At 38.4% G+C, this 23,913-nt stretch overlaps 1 protein-coding gene across 1 annotated transcript in view; it reads left to right on the top strand.

The window, feature by feature from the left end:
• Window positions 1–22,916, top strand: part of LOC141443921 (IQ and AAA domain-containing protein 1-like) — a gene marked incomplete in the record, with an annotated part of 31,403 nt that extends 8,487 nt beyond the window's left edge. The window contains 17 exon segments of the mRNA XM_074109304.1: window positions 258–339; window positions 1,379–1,504; window positions 2,531–2,645; window positions 4,675–4,823; window positions 5,472–5,622; window positions 5,890–6,057; window positions 6,384–6,541; window positions 7,230–7,380; window positions 7,966–8,075; window positions 8,410–8,573; window positions 10,518–10,699; window positions 11,183–11,249; window positions 11,618–11,741; window positions 13,090–13,209; window positions 13,964–14,042; window positions 14,405–14,599; window positions 22,284–22,916. Coding sequence (XP_073965405.1) covers window positions 258–339; window positions 1,379–1,504; window positions 2,531–2,645; window positions 4,675–4,823; window positions 5,472–5,622; window positions 5,890–6,057; window positions 6,384–6,541; window positions 7,230–7,380; window positions 7,966–8,075; window positions 8,410–8,573; window positions 10,518–10,699; window positions 11,183–11,249; window positions 11,618–11,741; window positions 13,090–13,209; window positions 13,964–14,042; window positions 14,405–14,569 — 2,111 coding nt within the window.
• Window positions 22,917–23,913: the final 997 nt, after the last annotated feature.

Here is a 23,913-nt window from a genome sequence, read left to right as displayed (position 1 = left end):
CCACTTTACGACTATGGAGGTACCCTATAAAAAAGGTTATTTGAAACGACAATGAAACAAACAACGAACGAAATGAGGAATAAGTACACTCAAGCACCAATTCATGAGCCACTATGGAACCTTTTCAAAGGAAAAGTCATTACGATTTTCATTGTTAATTAATGCGATGTTACTGTGACGTTTACTGTGAAATGGTCCCATGGTACTCATGAATTAAAGTCCTCGACCGTACATAATAATTATTTTGTCTTTTATAGTGCAAAAGAAAGAGAGCGAACCCAGTATCAAATCGGACGAATTCTTGCAGGCCAACATAATTCAAAAACAGGAAAGATTCAGGTTAGAAAGTTTAACAGTATATAAATTCGAAGTCAAAGTCGGAATAACTCTATTCAATCTAGGCTATAATAAAGTGCTGAATGAGAAAAATCTAACACCGGTTCGGAAGAACCTTTGTTGAGTAGAATCGAATATGCAACGTTTTATAACAAAATTCCAAAAAGTATTACCTACCGCTAACACATACGAAAAGCTATGGTAGATTTGTTGACACTTCTGAAGCCTAAACTGAATAAAGAGATTTTGACTTTGAAGTTATTCAACAAAACACATGATTTTCCGTGAATCATTTGTCAGGGTCGGACCTTTTCATAATCAATTTCGCTATGATTTCTTTCTTTTCCAGTAGTACATAGGTTTCACCCTGGTATGGGGATCAGTTTCTTTGACTGTACGATCCATTGGCTACAACATTAACATTTACTGTGAATTAGTTTTTCCATCGTATTTTGACGAATAAGTTCGTTTTAATCGTGTTGTCTCAATTGGCTTTCAGTAAACTCTAGTAAGCTAGTTGAGAAAGCAACTTATCCGAGAAAATACGATGACAAAACATTGTTCGCTACATTATGATTGTTTTCTTGGAGTCTTTTTGTATTTTTTATTTCAACTCCAAATTTATTACTTTTACGGTCATCCCGTGAAAACCATATCGAAACCAAGCCAATACCGATATAAATCATAATCAAATCGATACCAATCATAATTTGATTGCTTAGTAGCGACATCTCTTGTCTGGGTGAGCGGTTAGTTCCGAAAGAGTGTTGACGTCTCTCGATGAGAGCTAAAAATAGATGTCGCTAGTGCTGCTGCTTAAGTAGCGTAGTTGGAAAAAAGCAATCTGAGATATGTATGCATAGGAGAAATTTGTGTCTAGACTCCTGTCCAGCGGTGGTGTAGGGGTTATAGAACGCAGCATGGAATGCTGAGGACCTGGGTTCGATTTCCAGCGCTGGTCTCTTTTTCTGGTTTTTCTGTGCATCCATGTCTCAGTTTGTATTTTCGATATTATTTCGCTACACCTATAATCGTTTTACAGGCAATATTACATGGAAGATTTTCGTTCGAAAAACAACACGAGACGGCTGTATGTAGTAGAGAAGGTCAAAAGCACGCCAAAGTTCATGAAGTCGGCAGCGGCCAGCGTAATCCAATCAGTATACAGGTACCTACAGTTCCAGTTGTCTCATACAAAGTCTCCGAAGTCATAATCATCAGCCGAAATATCTAATTCAAGTTTAAATTTCTTCTTCTTGTCTTCTCGTCCAATATTCCGCAGTGCCTGAAGACTAAAGGTCTTCGACGAGGGTGTGTGTGTTGCCAGGGACGACTAATGGCTCTGAGACGTGGTCCTTGACTGTTGGCCTCTTGGAGAGGCTCAGAGTCACGCAACGCGCTATGGAGAGAGCTATGCTTGGAGTTTCTTTGCGCGATAGAATCCGGAATACGGAAATGTGTCGAAGGACTAAAAGTCACCGACATAGCTCGAAAAATATGTAAACGTGGGCGTTTTCAAAAAAAGGTGTACCCTTTCTTTTTTCTCGTAATTTTGATTAAAATATGGTTTTTCCTACTCAAAATTAAGAGCACAATCGATCCGATCGTTTAAAAAAATGACCCCATTTTTTCATAAAAAAAATTATGAGCCAGTTTTGTCACGCCGCCCGTGGTCACGCCCATAATGAGTGTATGAAAAAAACGTCGCAAAATTTATATATTTTTGGGGATTTTTTTTGAACTATCGGAATTGATTGTGCTCTTAATTCTGAGTAGGAAAAACCATATTTTTCTTCAAAATTTCAAAAAAATAGAAAGCGTAACTACTTACACTTTTTTGAAAACGTCCAAGTTGAAGTGACAATCGGCGGGCCACATCGCTCGAAGAACAGATAACTGTTAGGGGAGAAAAGTCCTCGAGTGGCGACCACGAACCGGAAGACAAACCGTTGGCAGTTGAGCAGTTGGTACTTATGAGAGTTGCATGCACAGTGGCGAGTTGTCGTTCATTGTGGCGTTTTAAGTGTATATCTGCCGGCTGAGGATGATGATAATAAGTTTAAATAAAAAAAAAAAACAAAACCCGTCTGCCTTATAAAGTTAAAACAAAAACAATATGGTAAAAAAAATCAACTTCTAGCACCCCCTCCTTTTGCGATGGGGGTTAAAATACACGCTGTATATTTAATTTTAGGAAGTTCATGGAAATCCAAAGGCAGCACGTGAGAGAAAACAAATTGAAGATTAAACTTGGACTGATGCCGGACCCTTGGAGAACCCGGTTAGATCTGGACGAAGAAAACCGTAAGGTAAGAATTTTTAGGGTTCCGGAGCCAAAATGGCAAAAACGGTACCCTTATAGTTTCGCCATGTCTGTCTGTCTGTCCGTCCGTCCGCGGCTTTGCTCAGGTACTATCAGTACTAGAAAGCTGTAATTTCGCAAGGATATATATGTATACTATGCCGACAAAATGGTACACTAAAAAATTTAAAAAAAAAATTTTTAGGGTACCTCCCATAGACTTAAAGTGGGTGTGATTTTTTTTCTCATCCAACCCGTGTGGGGTATTGTTGGATAGGTCCTTTAAAATCATTAGGGGTTTGCTAAGACGATTGTTCAATTCAGTGATTTGTTTGCAAAATATTCAACTTTAAAGTGCAAATTTTCATTAAAATCGAGCATCCCCCCCTCTAAAATCTAAACCGGTGGGTGGAAAAATTTGAAAAAATTCAGGATGGTAGTCAACTTACAAGAAAAACTATAACGGCTAAGTTTGCTTGAGAATTATTAGTAGTTTAAGAGTAAATAGCAGCCTAAGGTATAAAATATACCTAAACTTGGATGATTCCGTATAAAATACGAAATCCTTAGAAAAATATTACTTATTTTTTTCGGAATGGCTACGGAACTCTATTTTGGCCGTGTCCGACACGCTCTTGGCCGGTTTTTTTTATTCTAGGTTTTTGTCCACTAAACTGCATATCTGGGACCATCGCCATTCCGATATAACTAGCAATGTACAGTCGATTCATTCGATTCTCGACCCACCGTAGAACTCTCTCACACTAAGTAATTTTTTGAATCAGCCGTTACTTTTCGGAGGTCCATATCAATGGACTATAACCTAACCAACAAAAAGTTGGAAAACCCCCGACATTGTCACTTCAAAGTTGAATATCTCAAAAACGGCTAACCGATTTTGATGAAACATGTCTAAAAGCCATTGCTACAAAACCTGCTTTCAAATAAAAAAAACCGCATTCAAATCGGTTTACCCCTTTGAGAGCTACGTTACCACAGACAGACACACTTAGCGGTCAAACTTATAACACCCCTCTTTCTGCGTCGAGGGTGTATGGTAGCTACGTTTATGCAAGATATGCGTGTTCATGCAGTTCCTCCACCTCCACACTGTAAGAACACACACAAATCCGTCTATCATCACCACCACACTACAATGACGCGTTTCAAATTCAACCAGAGCTCATCTTCAGAGCAACACAACTGTACACCATGCTACCACTGGTGGCTGGCGGTAGCTTCTCAAGCAACTAACTGCGAAAAGGTTCCACAAAGGTTCACGATTCTGTTGGTTCGATAGTACAAGTGTAGCAGGACATTCTGAAAGGAACTGGCCAAGTAAGAATCGGGCTGCACACCAAGGGTTCCATATGAATTAGCACCTATTTATGAATATTCGGTGTTAGCAGAGCCCATCCCCTAGTCCAGGGTTTCGCAAAGTGGGGTACGCGAACCCCTAGGGGTTCGCCATTCGACGGCAGGGGGTTCGCGACAAGATTTACGTAATGGTGGCGTAATGACTGGCAGTCACTGGCGGCAACATGGTGGCGCGCGCGCGACTGATTTCGTCGTTCAACAGTCAATTTTATTGTTTTCTTTGGGAGGTTAGAGGAGGGGGGGGGGGATTTAATTAGTTAAGGGGTTCGCTGTCACCTGGAAACTTTAACAGGGGTACGTGGAGCCGAAAGTTTGAGTCAAAAGTGGCGTCATTTTGAGTTGCTATTGGCCTTATACTATTGGCACACATCTTACTTCTTACTAATCTTATCTCTCTATTATAAACGCGAAAGTTCGTATGGATGGATGGGTATTTGGATGTTTGTTACTCTTTCACGCAAAAACTACTGAACGGATTTTCATGAAATTTGGCATACAGGTAATATATACCCTGGATTGACATATAGGCTACTGGTTCCTGCGTGATCAAGAAAGGTTTAAGCTACACACCAATTCTGCGCGAGCGAAATCGCGGGCAAAAGCTAGTACTTTCATATTCCTAAGACTATGACAATGAGACACAAATTTACATTTTTTAGTTCTATCAAATGCGGAGACGCATCAACGAGAGAGCGAGAGCGGCGTACATGAAGGAGTTAGAAAAGGAGAACACTAAGTTGTTAATAATGAAGAAGGACGAGCAGATTGAAGATATATCCGAACACATAAGGACATGGTTTAAAGAATGGTAAGACACCTTTTAAATAATTTAATAAATCAGGCGTTTCTTTTTGGAGGACTATATCAATGAAGTATAAACAATTACTTTGCTCACCCGCGGCCTTATGATAACTAGTTATGTCCATAAACCAAAGACACACGTTCATGCTGCGCCTCTGTCTCCATGCTGTATGAACACAAACAGCTTGAAAAGATCGCTTTTAGCGATTTACCATCAGCCAAATAGGTGGTCTACCACCCTATAGTTGATAATCGTTTGCATGTCACAAAACAGTAATGCCAATAGACGTGTCTGTCAACTTAAAAGTTCGACTTTAGCTATATATTCATTTGATAGGAACTTGTTTATAATTGATAGACCACTTATTTAATAATGATTGTATTCATATTGACATTCATATTTATTGTATTTCTACTGACATTGCCATTTTTTTATGTAGTATAACCAGATTGACACTAAATGTAACGTTAGACTTCTAGATAAATACTCAACGCCTTAGACTGAGATAAATATTCGATATTCGTATGTTGCATATGCAGCAGAATATGCCTGGACATCAAATTGTATAACTATAACATCCATATTATATAACCATATTCTATGCAAATAAATAAATTACTATTATTATATTAATAATACGATATCTCTTTGCAGGTATAGAGGGTATGGATTCTTCCCCGAATACCCTTACGACGTCGAAGGTGGAACCATCATGGTTATACGCGGAGACTTCCCTACCATAGAAGAGAAATTAGAAGCTGATGAGCTAGAAGCGAATACTACCAAAGGGAAAACAAAAGATATGGTGAGGTGTTCCTAGAATATGCCCCTCTATTTGGCCAAATTACAAATTAAATTACAAATGACACTAAAAAAGAGATAGGCCAACATCGATGCCCAGAAACGATGGAGGCTAATACTGGAATGACCCGGAATAAAAAAAGACAATCAACAAATTCGACCAAAGACAACAAGGACTACAAGCGAAAGTGTTACAGTTAATTGAAAAATTATCTGGTTTCAGGGCTGAAATAAATTATTTTCTTAGATTATTTTTTTCTTATTCTTTCAGATAAAAGCAGAAAAGAAACAAGCAAAGATCGACGCAAAACTCAAAGCAGAAGCAGAGAAAGAAGCAAAGAAGAAAGAGGCAGAAGCAGAATTCAAGATGAAATGTAACCCATTTAACGATTTGGGTTACAAAGTGCAGAAATCCGAGCACATGGATAGTTTGGCTGAGGTATAGTTACTGGTTAACAATTTACTAGTTGCAAAAAAAATTTTGTATTTTAACAATATGGATCAATTGAAAGCTAATAATAAGCCCATTCCAAATATATAAATATGTTATATTTTTAAGCTACCATTATTACGGAAATACCAAAACCAAAAAGTATGAAATAAAAATATAAATTTACAAAATAAAAAACCAATTGCCTTAAATGTGTGGTCTAGAAAGAGAAGCTGATTACGCTCTTGAATGGGTCCTGGCTTTAATTTTAAGTTACTTAACAGAATTCTAGATCACTAGACTAGTATTAAGGCAGTCGGGTTTTTTCATTTCAGGCTTTACAAATGTACAGTGCATCGTGGTCTATATACGACAAGTTTCCTCCCAACGAATCAGGCGAGGTCATCTACGGATTCATGAAATCATTGCTGACTGAAGACTTGATGTGTCAGATGCACCAAGACTGTAGGGTGATCGTGGATGAGCTCATGAGGTTAGTATCTTTAGTTACCAGTGTCATCATCATCATCCCATCACTATATCAGCCGTAGGACGTCCACTGTTGGACATAGGCCTTCCTCATATACCTCCAGTTGCTTCGGTTGGGAGCGGCCTGCACCGCGAACCCGCGGCTTTAACCAGGTCATCCGTCTAGTGTTACCAGTGATGTGACCTCTAAATATTTGGCTTCTTTTTTTGCCGTTTACCGTCATTTGATGTCTCTCTTCGTTCTGCGGTGCCAGGAAAATCTGTTCTAGGATTTCGTGATGTCAATTTAGGCACACTTTAAGTCTTTCTATATCCATGAAATCATATCACTCGAAAATACCATATCCGTTCAGGTGTCAGGAGAACGGCTTTCGGTCACCCGTGAAATGCCGCGAAACCAGCTCATGGTTCTGTGTCAAAATACCGGCTCCAATGCTCTTTTTTTATGGATCTTTGTATTATGTCTTCCCTAAAAGACGGAACACCACACTCTCTCAGAAGTCGGAGCGCAGAAACATCTGCCGGTGCTGCTGGTAGTGGAGGCACTGAGATTCTAAATGAGCTCAAATTATTAGCCCTATGATGCTCGAGCGGGTGGATGAATATCTGGGACGGGGTGTAACTTACTCTGACGTACTCGTTTACAATTTATCGACTATTTAAATAAATAAAAAATTTGTTCGATTCTATAGATTGGAGTTGAAACTCCTCATAACCGCTCACCAAGCTATGTACAAGCTCATGGGCATGAAGTATCCAAAGATCAAACCTCGGAAGAAGCCAAAGTTGCCGCCTGTGCCCAAACCCCTGATTATGGACGAGACTATGATGCAGAATCTGGAGGTAATTATGGCAAATTTCCAGGGTGCTTCTGACATTGGGGTTTCAAGTGCAAGGCTCGATTCTACTCATATAATATAGCAGAGCTACTTTAGTCCGATATTAAGGATAAAATTTTGAGGAATTAAATAATCTAATTTAGAGTTATTTGAACATGTTAGGTACAATACAAAAGCAGCTTATCTAGGTATGTAAGTGTAATCGAATCTTGCATTTAAAACCCTATAGTCAGAGTTAACCTGTCCATGAGGAACCATGTGCAATGGTTCGGTTGTGTCATTCCACTAGCTTGATTTATGGTGAGTAAAATGGTGCTGGTATCTTACCATTAAGCAAAGAGATCCACTGGGTAATATAAATATCACATAGTAGGTACTGAACAAAAAACTTGTGTGAATTACTGTAAAAGTAGACCCAAAATTAGTATTTAATGAAGAATAAGTAATAGTGCTATTGTATTTAGTTCCTTCGTTACTCATGATGTTAATAAAGGCACGTTCTATTGTTTTTTCATAGGTTTCAATGTCTCATTAAGTATAATAATGCACCAATTTTTTTTGAATCACCATCTTTGCAAAAACTTTTCAGGAAGTCTTCGACCTTGAAATTATAACCAAGCCAACGGGAAAAATAAAGGATATAATTGGTGATTCAAACTACGCAGCTTATGACCTCAATATTCAAGATCCGAATGCGAAGTAAGATCCATAATAGTTTCCTAATAATCTAAGAACTCACCGTGAAACTGTTTATAGTCGAAATTGTAAAATGTGTATATGGATCAGAGACGTGGCCCCTTTAATGTAACATTTATTATCATCAGTAGATCACTTTAATTTAATAGTTTAGTTATTGATTTATGGACAATGAATCCATAGTTCTATTTATGTCTTGAATAAATTTCATTTAATTTCCACTTCATTTTGTAATACACGATCTAACAATGCACTTTCTAATAAATGGTGACAATCATTACCAGGGCATGCATTATTAGGTCCTATATTTCGAGACTTAGCGGTACCCTTTTTCCAGGTTCCCCCCACCAGGCTTCGGCGACGTGCGCCGTCGACTCACCCTCTCCTGCGTATTCGCGTCGGGAATGGAACCCAAAGCCGTTCGCAACAAAGCTGTGCTGCTGCTGGGCCCCGTTAGACACGGGAAGTCGTTCATGGTGGATTGTGTAGCTGGAGAACTAAGTAAGTAGATTACATCGTGTACTGCCCTTTCGCACAATTTTTTTCCCAAATGTTTCATTTCCCAAGTATCAAATTTCTCCGAAACCAAAAATTGTTCTCAGAATATTTTCTTATGGTTTTATAGAGCACAGTAGGTTAGGTTTGTTTTATGAAAGTTCCGAAAATAATATGGTTTCAGAGAAATTTCATACTTGGGAAATGAAACATATGCCAAATTAATGAAACATTTGCGAAAAAAATTTGGCCAAACGGCAGAGAACCAGGTTACATACATACCTACAACCACGCCTAGTTCCCAATATTTCTTCGTGGAGGTATAGCAGATGGAGGGAACGGAAAATGACTCGATCTTCGATTCTTCATAATATCCTATATATTCGATATTCGAAAATAAACATTGGTAACCCCGACTGAGAAGATTCTCTCATTCGAAAACACAAGGAGCATTGGATTCAAGATGCAACCAACGGTACTTAGAATAGAATAGAATAGAAGACATTTATTCACATTCACAAAGGCTCACAAATACAACAAAACTAAAAAACAACAATTAACAGCAAACACAAATAAAACAAAAAAAAGATAAAGAAATACAAAAATTAAAATACATGATTTTGTGTGTTCCCGCAAAAGTGAAACGGCCGCTGACTCAGCATTATCCTGAAGCGTTAGACGCCTGCAGCGCTGATATTCTGTCAGAACCGTCTGTGACTCACGGAATGATACACAAATATACTAATATAAATAAAATTAAGAAATATAAATATATTTAATTGTAAGTAAACAAGAAATACTTAAATAAACTTACGAAGATACTCATAAATATCAGTGGAACGCAGCGGCAATACACGGCAGCTAGAGTCATTTTCCGTTCCCTTGCTCACCCATCCACAAAGAAAGATTCAACGATAGGATTAACAGACACTATTTGTTTCCACCTTCTACTATCCTGGCATACAGCTTTCGCTTCCTCGACACTCATTAGTCTTTTCATGCTCGCCGGTTTCGGGTCTTGATCTGACCTTATTTCAAGAGATCCCCAATCTGATCATGGAATGTTCTTCTTGGTCTCCCAGTTCCTAAATTTCCATTCACAATCACTTTATCTAGACACGCGGCAGCGTATCCAGCCATGTTGAAAGAAAAAGGTTGACGCAAACGTGTGTATATTTACAAGAACCATTTCGAGTTACTTTCAACCCCTTCATACCTTGAAACCTATTTAATCCACGTATATGAAATTTAGCACATAAATCCGAGGTATTTGGGTATAGACCTCACCCGCAACGATTAGGTGCCATATGAAAAAATGAAAAGTCCTGAGAAATTCTGACATTACTCTAAAAGTCCTGACATCTGTTGTAACAGAGATTTGACGTAGGTTGAAGGATGTGCCGGCGCACTATACTTCCATTATGACACGAAAATTATCCATAGAAATGTATGATTAAATTTCGTGTCAAAATGGAAAAAACTATAGTAATTATAACTACCTTCTTGCGTTAAGGTGTGCAATTTTTAGGCTTCATCCTTTGATTAATAACTAAAACCAAATAACAAAATTAGATTGTAACTATTTTTAAGGGTGAAATTAATGTATTGTAATAACTAATATTTATTTATTTTTTCAATGAGGTAATTTCTAAAAATCCTGACACTTGGTATGTCCGGCCGCAATTCTGACAAACGGTCAAAAATCCGGACATGTCCTGTCAAATCCTGACGTATGGCAACCCTAGCCACGATATATCCGATGGTAACTGCAGGGCTACTACGAAACTCGAAACTCGAAGTTCGTGTCGTGCGGCCCCTCTGACACTTATACTATTTAATACAAGAGCGAGAGGGACGGTACCATACGAACTTCGAGTTTCGGGTTTCGTAGTAGCCCTGCTGCATTGACCGGACCTATGGTTAACAAACCAATGAAATTATAAATTCCAGATGCAGTGAAAATCGACATATCCCCCGAAGTATTTAGCGCTGTTGTTGAAAAGCCACAGAAGATACTCACCCAGGTGTTCGTCGCTGCCCGCGTCTTCCAACCCTGCGTGATATACTTCAGGGATATCGAGAGAGTATTCCAAACCAAAGTGCCTCCGGAACAGAAGCATCTCAACGCAAAGGTGCCCCTTATTTTATTACAAGCTGTGATGTATGTGCGGGTCAATCTTGCAAGTTGAATTAGACCCACTTCCAGTCGGATTGACTTGAAATTTGGCATACTTATGTAAATCTGGCGACAAAGCAATAATCTGGTAGCCACATCCTGGTGGTCCAGCGGAACTCCACAACGGTTAATGGCATATATATATCAGATAATTACAATAATACATAGCGTTATTCAACATATGTGAAACAACTACAAGCTAATTCTTCATCTTATTTCATTTTTATCTTATTTCGCATAACATTCATTGGCATAACATTCAACTGTCATAATAATAAAAAGGCATAAAACTTATTTGGCATAATAATGAATCCGTATAATTGAAATATAAAAATATAGAAAATAAAATATTCATAACATTATTAACTATAAATTGAAAAAATATAATTGAAAAACCTTAAATATCACGAATAAATGTTTTTCTATGTTTCCTTCAAAGGCCGTGAAGACCGCGCTGGTGAAATGCGTAAAATCCGTTTCTGCTGATGACAAAATCATTTTCATTGGTACGCTTTTTTTTTTCGTTGAGTCGCCTTAAGGACCAAAACCATGCTTTTGCTTACTTGCTTTTAAGCACCTTAAGGTAAAATGAGCTGGGAATATATTGAGTCAGTAATTCATTGAGTCGATAATCTGTAGAGTTGAAAATCAGTTGAGTTGAGAATCTGTAGAGTTGAGAATCAGTTAAGTTGAGAACCAATATGTAATGTAGAGCTGAGAATCAGTTGAGTTGAGCATATGTAGAGTTGAGAATCTGTAGAGTTGAGAATCAGTTTAGTTCAGAATCCGTAGAGTTGAGTGTTCAGCATTGTTGAGTGTTCAATTAAGATTCTGTACAATGGGAACAAGCTAAAATAATTTTAATCCATTACAGCAACATGCAGCAACCCTTTTGGCTTCCCAGCCGGCCCCATGGTGTCAATGTTTGACGAGACTATCCTCGTACCCCGCACGGATTACAACAGCTTGCAGTTGTTCTTCTATCATAATTTACAAAGGTATTTATTTTAAAGACTGTACACGATAAAATCGGGGCATGCATGATATATTATATTTATCCGTTGCTTAGTACCCATAACACAAGCTTTGCTAAGCTTACTTTGGGACTAGGTCAATTGGTGTGAATTGTCCCGTGATATTTATTTATTAGGTGTATCTTTGTAATGAATGCTAATTTTAGCAGCACTTTTTGTAATACTCGTAGTCAGTGTCATGGAACTATATAATAAAAAAGTTTTGGCTTTTGTATATTTCACTGTGCCTCAATTGTTTTGTCCAGCATTTTTTGATAATCGTGACTCGTTTACAACTTCAATGCCACAAAATTGTATTTATATTTTTACAAGCTGTTTTACGCTCATTAGGATATCTTTCAAAAAAAAACATGATGTAACTGTTTTCTACTTGGATGAGTCGGGAAAACTTTCTATCCAAGCACCAGCATAAATTTTAAAATTTATGACGGTGGAAGCATTCTACACTTCCACTGAACGTAGATATAGTTTAGATATAGTTAGTGTTTAGTATTGTAACTAAGGGACCCCATACATGACATACATCCCTGTATTTTATTATTTTGTATTTTTCTTTTGTAGTAATATAGTTTTTAAGTATTTTATTTGTAATTATATTATTATGAAAAAATGACTTTCTGCCAAGTTTCTTGCGGCGCATTCTTCTTGGCAATGATGGTCTTTCCGAAAGCTGGTAGTTTAAAAAATGACGTGTAAAAGTGCCCATTGCGGCCATTTACTGAATAAATCATTTGAAATTGAAATTTGACCAAAACTAGTTTCTTCATCGTTTTTATTACCTGTGCAATATTTTTTGATAACCTAACTAATTAAAGTTTTGGATTCGATTTGTAGCATTCGAACATGGCGGATGTAGACGATATCTAATTTTGGTATTTCTGCTTCTTTGGCCAGTTGAAGTACCTATAATTTTGATAGTGATTTATGCGACAATTAACCTTAATAGTGAACAGTGCTCACAAAATTCTATATTGCTCTCGTGTCTGACATTTTTTAATGCGCAAGTTGTCTCCGCGTGGTTTCTGGAATTTTGCTATCAAGTTGCAAAAACTACAATCTCCATACAACGTGAAGAAGAAGAATATATTTATCATTAATTTAACTGACATTGGCCCAAGCCTTAAGGCGGCTATTGAGGGGAATAATAATAGTAATTAAAGTTTTTAAATGTGTTGTGTGTGTATCTATCATATGATATAATATGGTGGACATTTCAAAGTAGGTAAAAAACTTGCACAACACCAAATTTTTAATTTCTAAACACAAACCTGAGGTAGTTATTCATATCATTGTGCTTTCATGATGTTTTCAGTATAAGAAGCATGGAGAGAGACTTTACCGTCCAAGCAATCGCTCAGCTCCTTCAAGGCTATGCGTTTGGCGCAGTCATTGAGACGTACGACAAAGTGATGACGCCGGAGAGGATCGCCAAGTCAGTGTTAAGCGCAAAACAAAGAACAGGGGAGCTACTACGAAACTCGAAAATTGAAGTTCCTATCGTACCGTCCCTCTCATTCTTGTGTTAAATACTATTAACGTCAGCGGGACGGCAAGATACGAAGTTCGAATTTTGCACTTCGTAGTATAGGTCCAGATTGTAGCGATCAGGGAACACAGAAGCGAGTAGAACATTCAGCTCCTTAGCTGTCCAGTGATTAAGGACGAGCGAAAACGCTTTGAACGGAAGGCCAAAGTCACCCAGAGGGCTATGGAGAGGTCTATGCTCAGGGCTTCTCTGCGGGATAGAATCAGAAATGATGATATCCGCAGTAGAAGTAAGGTTACCGACATAGCCCGCAGAATTGCGAAACTGGAGTGGCAGTGGGCGGGTCACATTGCTCGCAGGACTGATGGCCGATGGGGCCAGAAAATTCTCGAATGGCGTCCGCGGACCGGGAGATGAGCTGTCGGTAGGCCTCCAACAAGATGGAGCGACGACTTGGTTAAGATCGCGGGATCGCGGTGGATGCGGAAAGCACAAGACCGGTCTGAGTGGAGAGCCTTGGGGGAGGCCTATGTCCAGCAGTGGACGTCTTTTGGCTGACATGATGAAGATGAAAACCCTTTGTGCGAATTTTAGGGATGCTGAAAACATAAGGGTGAAGACCGCACCTTCTTCTGGTCGACCTGTGAAAGAAATGAGCTGTTGGAATAAGATCAAAAGAGAAACTTATATTATGTTTCAGGTTGAACTATAAACCTCTATGGCCGGGAGAGTTTTTGGAAATGCTGATGGAGAGCGATATAGAGCCTATTACGATGGAGGTAACCGATTATCATTACTGCATAATATTAATAAGTTTTTGCTGATAATTTGAGCTTTTTGCTGACTGCACTTTTTGTTGACTGTACTTGCTTTGTCATCTAAACTACATTTCCGTACAAATTTCAAGTCGATACTATTAACCGTTGATGAGCTGGCCGGACTACAAGGATGGCGCTGCCAGATTATTGTATTGTCACCAAATTTTAAGTCAAAAGTCGACTGCAGCCAGTGAGTCAAATTTAGCTTTCAAGATTTGACCCATACTAACTACTAGCAGGGCAAGTTAAATAAATGCTTGTATTTAGAAGCAAGGTGACTCGAAACGTTAACGTGCAGCTCCCAAATACTCGGTCAATTCCAGGACTACGACGAATACGCCAACTTCTTCATTCAGTATTCTCCATTGCGAAGAGAGAGAGAAGAGTTCGTAATAATAAATAGATACAGAGAAGTCGCGTACACTAAGATGGCCAAGAAAATGGCCGATGATGAAAAGAAGAAAGAGAGGGCCATGAAAGATGCTTAAACGGCAATGACAGCCAAAGAGTCCGTAATCGTAAGTTTGAGAGCTACTTTATTTATTACTATACTTGATTTTTTTAATCCTGGGATGTCACTAAATTCTCACGCTGTATAAAACTTCCCTCGTGAGATTTCATGAATTATATTCTATTATACCCGAATCGAATTATATTACAGCCTTCGCAAGTTCTAAAGCTGTAAGTTCTTATTTTAATCTTCCGAAAATTTGGCTTGCTGGTAGAAACAGGCATCGAACATATGATTCGTATATATGAGAACTAGCTAAGTCAGACCTTAGGCTTCAATATATTATCCTGAGTTATAAGAAGAAATGATATTTTAAGTTGTTATAAAATATTTTATAACTGAAGGGAAGAGTGGATGTCTTGTCGTATCAGGAAGTCAAACAGCTGGCCGAAGACCGTGCGGAGTGGTGATTATTCCACCGACAAGAGCGTAGCTCTTACAGAAAGACCACTCTTTTTACAGTTTTCACCTCCCTTTCCCAAAAACTACGCAAGTGTGGAGCGGAGGAGGCGCGTTCCTATTTATATATCTTATATCTTTTAATAAGCAGCCTCGGAAACGGCTTTAAAGATTTCGACAAAGTTTACTATAAGAGGGCTTTTGGGGATGATCGATTTTTTTTGACTGGATGGAAAACGAGCAAGTGGGTCTCCTGATGGTAAGAGATCACCACCGCCCATAGACACTTGCAACACCAGGGGGATTGCAGATGCGTTGCCAACCTAGAAGCCTAAGATGGGATACCTCAAGTACCAGTAATTTCACTGGCTGTCTTACTCTCCACACCGAAACACAACAGTGCAAGCACTGCTACTTAACGGCAGGATTATCGAGCAAGATGGTGGTAGCAATCCGGTCGGACCTTGCACAAGATCCTACGTTTAAATTATTTTTTATGAATTCCCGTGGGAATTTTGTGAAATCCCGGAATTTCACGAGCAAAACCACGGGTAAGAGCTAGTGTAAACTAACGCTTTACACGTGCCTGTAATTCTGAATGCATGGCTTGATCACCATACGACAGCAATCAGTATATCACGTGTTTCTAACATTAAGATTTACAGTTAATTAGAATCTAACTACCGATCTAATAATTATTACCTAGTATATCTATTCATATTAATGATCTAGCTGTGGCGTCGCATCCAATGGCAATAGGGTTTTATTGTGTTTTAAATATTACGGAACCCTATTACTGAGACTCCACTGAGTCCACTGTCTGTCTGTCTGTCCGTACGTCTGTCACAGGGCTCTATCTCTTGAGCCGTAATAGTTAGACACTTGAAATTTCCACAGATTATCTATTATTGTGGCCGCTATAACAACAAATACTAAAAACAGAATATAATAAATATTTAAGGGGGGCTCCCATACAACAAACGAGTTTTTTTGCCGTTTTTTGCTTGATATTAATAACGGCAACAGGTAAACGCTTGAAATATTCACAGAATGTTTAGTTGTATAATCACTTTAAAGATAATAACACGATGTTTTGCCGTTTTTTCGTCCGTCCGACTCGGCCGATTTTTGGTATTTCTGTGTTTGGTGTTCTGTTTTATGACATTATGTAATAAACATACTTATGAATAATAGCATCAATCCTAGAATAAGTAAAAGATAAGTTATTGCTTTGCCCTAGCGGGCTCTATGTATCACTGTAATATTAATTTGTCATCTCATAATACTACAATAAATAAATTAATATGAATATAAAAAATTAAGTTAAAATTCGACCAGCCGTTGAGACTGCACAGAGGACCAAAGAAAAAGACATACTTACACACATACGTTAGATAGCTCGAAAAACATAACCCTGCTTCGGGAAATCGGGTGAAAAAAGCTATAATATATCTGTTAAATGTTAAATTCACGTCACTGACAACCAGCTGCTAGCAATTCATACATAATATATATAATTCTACATTCGCAATACATGATAAGGCAAATAGTAGGTACGCGATAAAAATAATAATATGACGCTACACTGGCCAGTAACAAACGACGCGCGAACGCGACCGCACGCGTTTTAAAAACAAAAATAAAATAAAAAACAAAACTCTGTGTCTATGCTCCTTTCGCGCCAGAACGTAAAAATAGACTTGTAAATTGTAGGTTATGTTTTCAATGATGTCGAGTTGTTGCTAGGTGTGTTTAGAATGTTTTCTTTTGTGTGTTATTGACTTTATCGTGTGGGCAAACACCTTTGACCATCAGTCCGTGATCTTAACTAAAACTAACGGAGTAACCTTTAGGTAAATAGAATGGAAGTTTTATGAGAGCCTGTTTGTTTTTTTATCCAAGGGATATAAATAAAATCTTTTACTAAGACTCCCCTCTTTGTCCGTGTGTCTGTCACAGAGCTGTATTATTATTATTCCCCTTGATGGCGGCCTTAAGGCTACAGAGGTGTATGGTTTGCACCGTAGTTGACAGAAACTTGAAAATGTGTATGGCAGCTAAAATAACAAATAAAGAAAAAGTAAAAAAAAGAAGAAATTCGAAAAGATAGGTGTTTTTTCGGCATTTTTTTAATGAACTATTTTAAGCAGCAATGAAACGGGTCCGTCTCACGCTTGGATGGTTTTCTGCTGTAAGTTTGTAGAAAAACAAGTTTTTTTTTAATCTTCACTGGTGTGTATAAGATGACTAATATCAGCAGCAAGGACATGGCCTCGCTTTACCTATCGACAGTAATTCTACGTTTACCTTTATATATACAAGTAGGTATAGGTATAAATCCAAAATTGTGTCAATATCGGATCCAAGAATACAGGAAATAATTAACGCCAGCTGCGGTACATACAGCAACACCAATATCTGACACAAAGCGTGTATAAATAAACATTTGATACGAGTCTATTCCATGGGCCAGTAGGATGTGTTAGATATTTTTACGCGCTCCGCAGTGACAGATATTTATGCAGGTATAGTCACCTAGTCTTGTCCTCAATAAGAAGACAAGAAAAATAACTCAAGATGGTTGAAAAACCATAGACATTGTCATTTCAAATTTCGATAATTATCTCAAACAGGACTAAAATTTTAATAACTCAAAAGGGCCATCTCAATTTAACTCCATATATCTTTCGATAAAAAAAACATCAAAATAAATAGACAGACACGTTAAAATCCCTCCTCTTTTTAGAGGTTATAAATTTACTCAAATGAAAACATCCTTTATTTTAAAAAAAACCGCCCAAGAGCGTGTCGGACACGCCCAAAATAGTTCCATAGCCATTACGAAAAAATTAAGCAATATTTTTCTAACGATTTCGTATTATATACGGAATCTTCCAAGTTTAGGTATATTTTATACCTTAGGCTGCTATTTACTCTTAAACTACTAATAATCCTCAAGCAAACTTAGCCGTTATAGTTTTCCTTGTAAGTTTGATATACTTATAACCATCCTGAATAATTTAAAAAAATTCCATCCACCGGTTTAGATTTTAGAGAGACGCTCGTTTTTAATGAAAATTTGCACTTTAAAGTTGAATATTTCGCAAACAAATCACTTGAATCGAAAAATCGTTGTAGCAAACCCCTAATGGTTTTAAAAGACCTATCCAACGATACCCCACACTACAGGGTTGGATGAGAAAAAGAAAATCACCCCTTACGTTTATGGGAGGTAAGTACCGTAAAAAAATTTTTTTTGTTTTTTGTTATACCATTTTATCGGCATAGTTTACATATATATCCGTGCAAAATTACAGCTTTCTAGCATTGATAGTCCCTGAGAAAAACCGCGGACGGACAAACAGACAGACAGACAGACATGGCGAAACTATAAGGGTTCCTTTTTTGCCAATTTGGCTACGGAACCCTAAAAAAGTTAAAAACAAGTCTACTTAGTGGGTCTAGGACTCAGCTAAACTCAAAGTTCAACAGTCGGGACCCATTTAAAATTATTAGTTTTTAATAAATCAAAATCGGGTCAAAAACGAGCCATTCCTCTTTCCGCATTCTTACGTACTCGTATAATTTCAGAGTTACCTACTCTTATTGATTCTTCTAAATTTCTAAATACTTACTTAACCGTACCTAGACCATTCCGTCAATGAAAACTAAACATTGAAACTATTTAAGGAACAAAATGGCGTCGCGCAATGGGGTCGCGTGATACTTTCAAGTTCAAAATGAATAAAATGTATAATAATATGTTGTATTTTTGCAGGTGGTAGGACCTTGTGCAAGGTCCGCCCGGATTGCTACCACCATCTTGCTCGCTAATCCTGCCGTGAAGCAGCAGTGCTTGCACTGTTGTGTTTCGACGTGGAGAGTAAGACAGCCGGTGAAATAACTGGCACTTGAGGTATCCCATCTTAGGCTTCTAGGTTGGCAACGCATCTGCAATACCCCTAGTGTTGCAGATGTTTATGGGTGGTGGTGATCTCTTACCATCAGGAGACCCACCCACTTGCTCGTTTGCCATCCAGTCAAATAAAAATATATATTTTTTTTAATATTAACCTTAGCGGTCCCCCGACACCGACGAAGCTTAGATAAAAAAAACTACCTATACCATTGAAACTGAGCCTTTATTTGTGTGAGAGGGACGACACGATACAAAGCTAGAACTTCTGAGTTCGAAGTAAGTGACGTATTCGTCGACAGAACAAAATAATCGGTCGAAACAGCTGTCATAATGGAATGTATGTAAATAAATTACAATAGGAATACGAATGATTTTACGCTTTGAATATGAAAATGACCTATAATAAGCGTGAATGTGAGTTGATGCATAAAGGGCGGATGATGGGTGCAATATGGTGATGAAAGCATAAGATGGATAAGACTTTTAATAAACTTCGATTAATATTTTTGTATAAAAATGTATACAAAAATATTAATGTGGAGATGGGCAGGACATATTGCTAGAATGGACCACAGTCGTTGGGCGAGAAGAGTCCTGGAGTGGAGACCCCTTGCTAACACCCGCGGTAGAGGACGACCACCAAAAAGATGGACAGATGATATCCGGCAGCAAGCTGGCGTAAACTGGATGCGAGTGGCAATGAATAGGCAAGACTGGAAAAGTAGAGAGGAGGCCTATGTCCGAAAACGGGCGCTATAAGGGCTGTTATAGATAGATAAAAATGTATAGTAATTTGAGTGATGGTGATAATGTTCTTAATAATGGTGATGTATCACTACGAATACGCACTTTGTTACATCTGTAGATGTAAAGAGGTCATTTTCCGTTTACAAGTGGTAGTGAACTATAAAAGGAATGCACTAAAAATATGTAATATAGAAAAAAAATACGAATATTTACTACAACAGAGAGCTTACTATTTTTCAATTACCTTTGTTCACTTTTTTAAACAAATTGCGTACCCAGCTTCTGGCCTAGAGGGAGGGTAGGGGGGCAAGTCAGATTTTTAGGTCATATTGCCCGCGCTTGTTTTGTCATACACACTACACAAAGACACCTACATGAAACAAGGTATATGTTGTGTAGGGCAAACACCCGCAAGGGATCCTGCTTCATACGTAAACGGGGCATAATATATTGTAGAACATACAATTTCCAGGGGGGAGCTGCCCTCCCCTGCCCCCCCTCCTGCGTACGCCCATGGTCATATCCATATTACGTATATCGTTCGACATGATTTAGACGTAAATTGCACCCGTCATCCTCCCACTGTTGCGGGTAATGGTACAATTACACTAGTAAAGCAACCAGAACCTCGAGATTATAGGATTGTGACCGCGGCTTTACCATTGTGTCAATTTTTTTTTAATTTGATCTGCGGAGAACACAGCACGTTGAAAATAACCTAACCTAACCAACAAAAAGTTGGGTAACCCCCGACTTTGACACTTCAAAGTTCAATATCTCAAACACGGCTGAACCGATTTTGATGAAACATGTCTAATAACCATCGGTAGACTGCTTTCAAATAAAAAAGCCGCATTCAAATCGGTCCACCCGTTTAAGCGCTGCGGTGCCACAGACAGACATAGCGGTCAAACTTATAACACCTCTCTTTTTGCGTCGCGGATTAAAAAAAACATCAAAACTTTTATTCTGCGAAGGCTCTTTTACATGTCACTTTTTAGGGTTCCGTACCCAAAGGGCGCCAACGGAACTCTATTACTGAGATTCTATCTCTTGAGTCGTAATAGTTAGACACTTGAAATTTTCACAGATTATGTATGACTGTGGCCGCTATAACAACAAATACTAAAAACAGAATAAAACAAATATTTAAGGGGGGCTCCCATAAAACAAACGTGATTGTTTTACCATTTTTGCTTGATATTAATAACAGCACCAGGTAGACGCTTCATATGTTCACAGAATCTTTAGTTGTGTGATCACTTTTAAAATAAATAATTAAATTAAAATAAAATAAATATTTAAGGGGGCTCGCATACAATAAACTTGATCTTTTTGCCTTTTTTTTGCTAATGTCTAATGCTGTATAGATACCTAATGGTACGAAAAACTTCGTGCCCGAGGCCGACTCGCACTTGGCCGATTTATTAAACTACCAGCGCTTTCGGAAAGACCATCATTGCCAAGAAGAATGCGCCGCAAGAAACTTGGCAGAAAGTATTTTATTCAAAACAAAACAAAATAATTACAATTACAATTATCTTAGCTTTACGGTGACGGAAAACGTCGTGAGGTAACTGCACAAGCCTGCGAAACAATGCAATGGTGTGTGTGAAGTTCCCAATCCGCACTAGGCCCGCGTGGGAATTATGCCTGAGCTGTCTCGTTCTGTGAGGACGCCTGTGCCCAGCTGTGGGACGTACATATGTAGGCTGGGATGATGATAATGATTTGACTGGCCTAGAATTTTAGATTAGTAACAGTATTAAATTTATATTACTCTCTGTAATATGATAGAATAGGTAAGTAAGTCTTAAGTTTCGCTACGCTCCGCCACGGATTGACAGTGAACAGATGGTTAAAAATAGTTAATACGAGTATACGAGCTCTGAGAACGAGTTCAAAATGGCCATTGTTTGTCATGATGTTAATGAGGGCTATCGTTTTTTGTCTCACTAGATGGCGCACTGTTGCGTGAGGTTTTTAAGTATGGCTTTCAAAGTCTGTTATTACGGGCGTGAAAACAAAGTTTACATTAAAATCATATTTAATACACCTTAAAACCGTACCATAAAAATATCGAGCATGCCACAGTGTTGCATAGTCCCCGTTTTGTTCGGAAAAAAGGGAGGACAAAGGTTTCCGAAAGACAAAACTGTCTCAAAACACAGACATTCATTGCCCCGGAACGCATATTTGCCATAATTAATTTCAGATATTGCAAAATATTCACAAAATTATTCTAATTATAAATAAACCCGCGTAGCTCACCCAAAAACTATGAGATTTGACATTTCGAAGACCTCACGCTACACTAGCGCCTCTAGCGGCGAATACATACGCAATAGCCCTCATTGTCCTGAGACCCTGATTTACTAAACAACTCCGGAAGGGAGGAGCGGAACCTCCTAACACAAGTATTGTCATACTTACCAGGAGGGGCCGAACATAAATACTGTGTTAGTTGATACTGAATATTTTTTTTGACTATGAAATGTACATTCGCATCGAGCATGTTACGCATTGAGCATGTTCGCTGTGTTCTCAAAATCTGCGTAATGTTGCTAGTCAAAAGTTGTGCTCCATATTCGCAAGCCACTCAGTAAAGATGGCTGACTTGTTACAGCGTACTGTCTGAACCGCGTAACAGTCAAAGGATTCGCCAAAAAGCACTCAAAGCGAGCAACGAGCGGCTCGTTGCTCGCTGGTTTCCCCATAACACTAAGTACCTACTGACTGCAAGAATGCTCGCTGTGCAACACGTTACAATACACCTCGTAATGTTGGTCAGTACCCACCTTAAGCATTTTATAAAATTAAAGAATATTTAAAATAATAATAGTCATTATCACACGGTTACATTTACCTAAAACTTACCAACTACTACTGCGACTCCGTCCGCGTTGAATTCGTTTCGCTATCCCGCGGGAACTTTGCGATTTTTCGGGATGTTTAGTATCGTATGTCCTTCCCCGGGACTCAAACTATCTGTGTACCGAATTTCATCTAAATCGGTTCGGCGATTTAAACATGATGAAGTAACAAACGGACAGACTTACAAACTTTCGCATTTATAATAAGAGTATTAGTTGAATTATGAAATTAAAAGTAATAGGTATTAAAGCCTAGATTTTCTTTGAACCAGTCGCTAGAAGTATTCTGCGCATGATGTATTAATATTATTAAAAAAACGGCCAAGTGCGAGTCGGCCTCGCGCACCGAGGGTTCCGTACAAACCTGTAGGTAGTAACTTCAAAATTATTAAAAATATTTTTATTATATGATGTAACTGCCCGCACTGGGCCCGCGTGGGAACTATGGCCCAAGCCCTCTTGTTCTGAGAAGAGGCCTGTGCCCAGCAGTGGGACGTATATACAGCAGTGGGACGTATATAGGCTGGGATGATGATGATGATGATGTAACTAAAAATTTACGGTTTTCGCAATTTTTCCTTTATCTGTGCTGTAAGACGTCGCTTCGTACCAAATTTCAAGATTCTGAGTTCACAGTTAAGTACCCTGTAGGTTTTGATTCCCTTCCGAGTTTATGGAAATTTTCGGCATAAACGGCTGTATCTTTTGATTGCGTTGGCTTAGAAGTTTGATTTTTTCACAGCTTCAAGGGACAGTTGACCTGAGTATTTGATATAAATTTGAACTTGATACCTCCACGCGTTCCTGAGAAATGGGGTCTTGACAACCGGACAGACGGACAACAAAGTGATCCTACAAGAGTTCCGTTTTTTCCTTTCGAGGTACGGAACCCTAAAAATAGTGCAACTCTTAATTTGTAACTATATAACCCTTTGTCATTAGAGTCTCACAAAAATGACTACACAGCGTTTCAAACAGTTCGAGTATGAAATATAATGACCCGGATAACTCAGGGTCATTATATTTAATATGAGTGAGTCTCACGGTAGTTTCATGTTCTAAAAAGTTCGAGTATGGTTCTTATTTTGGGTGACTATGACTATTCAAACCACATTCAAGCAATATGTATTGGTTATTACTTGTATTTTATGCAACTGTATCGTAATAGGGGTTCTTAAAACACGAGTGTGGGTTTATGAAACGAGGCGTAGACGAGTTTCATAATAGGGTCACATGAGTGTTTTAAGGCGTAATTACGTATAGTACAGTTGCATACAATATTTTATCTATATCCATATATTAAATCCTCTATCATGTGTTCAAGAACCATTGAGAATGACCTGCATTAACGAGAACTAGGTAGGTATGTCTGCCCCACGAGCT

The sequence above is a fragment of the Choristoneura fumiferana genome, chromosome 28 (assembly GCF_025370935.1).
Source record: "Choristoneura fumiferana chromosome 28, NRCan_CFum_1, whole genome shotgun sequence".
NCBI lineage: Eukaryota > Metazoa > Arthropoda > Insecta > Lepidoptera > Tortricidae > Choristoneura > Choristoneura fumiferana.
The sequence above is the reverse complement of the archived record's forward strand: the minus strand, read 5'-3'. Positions and strand labels throughout refer to the sequence as shown.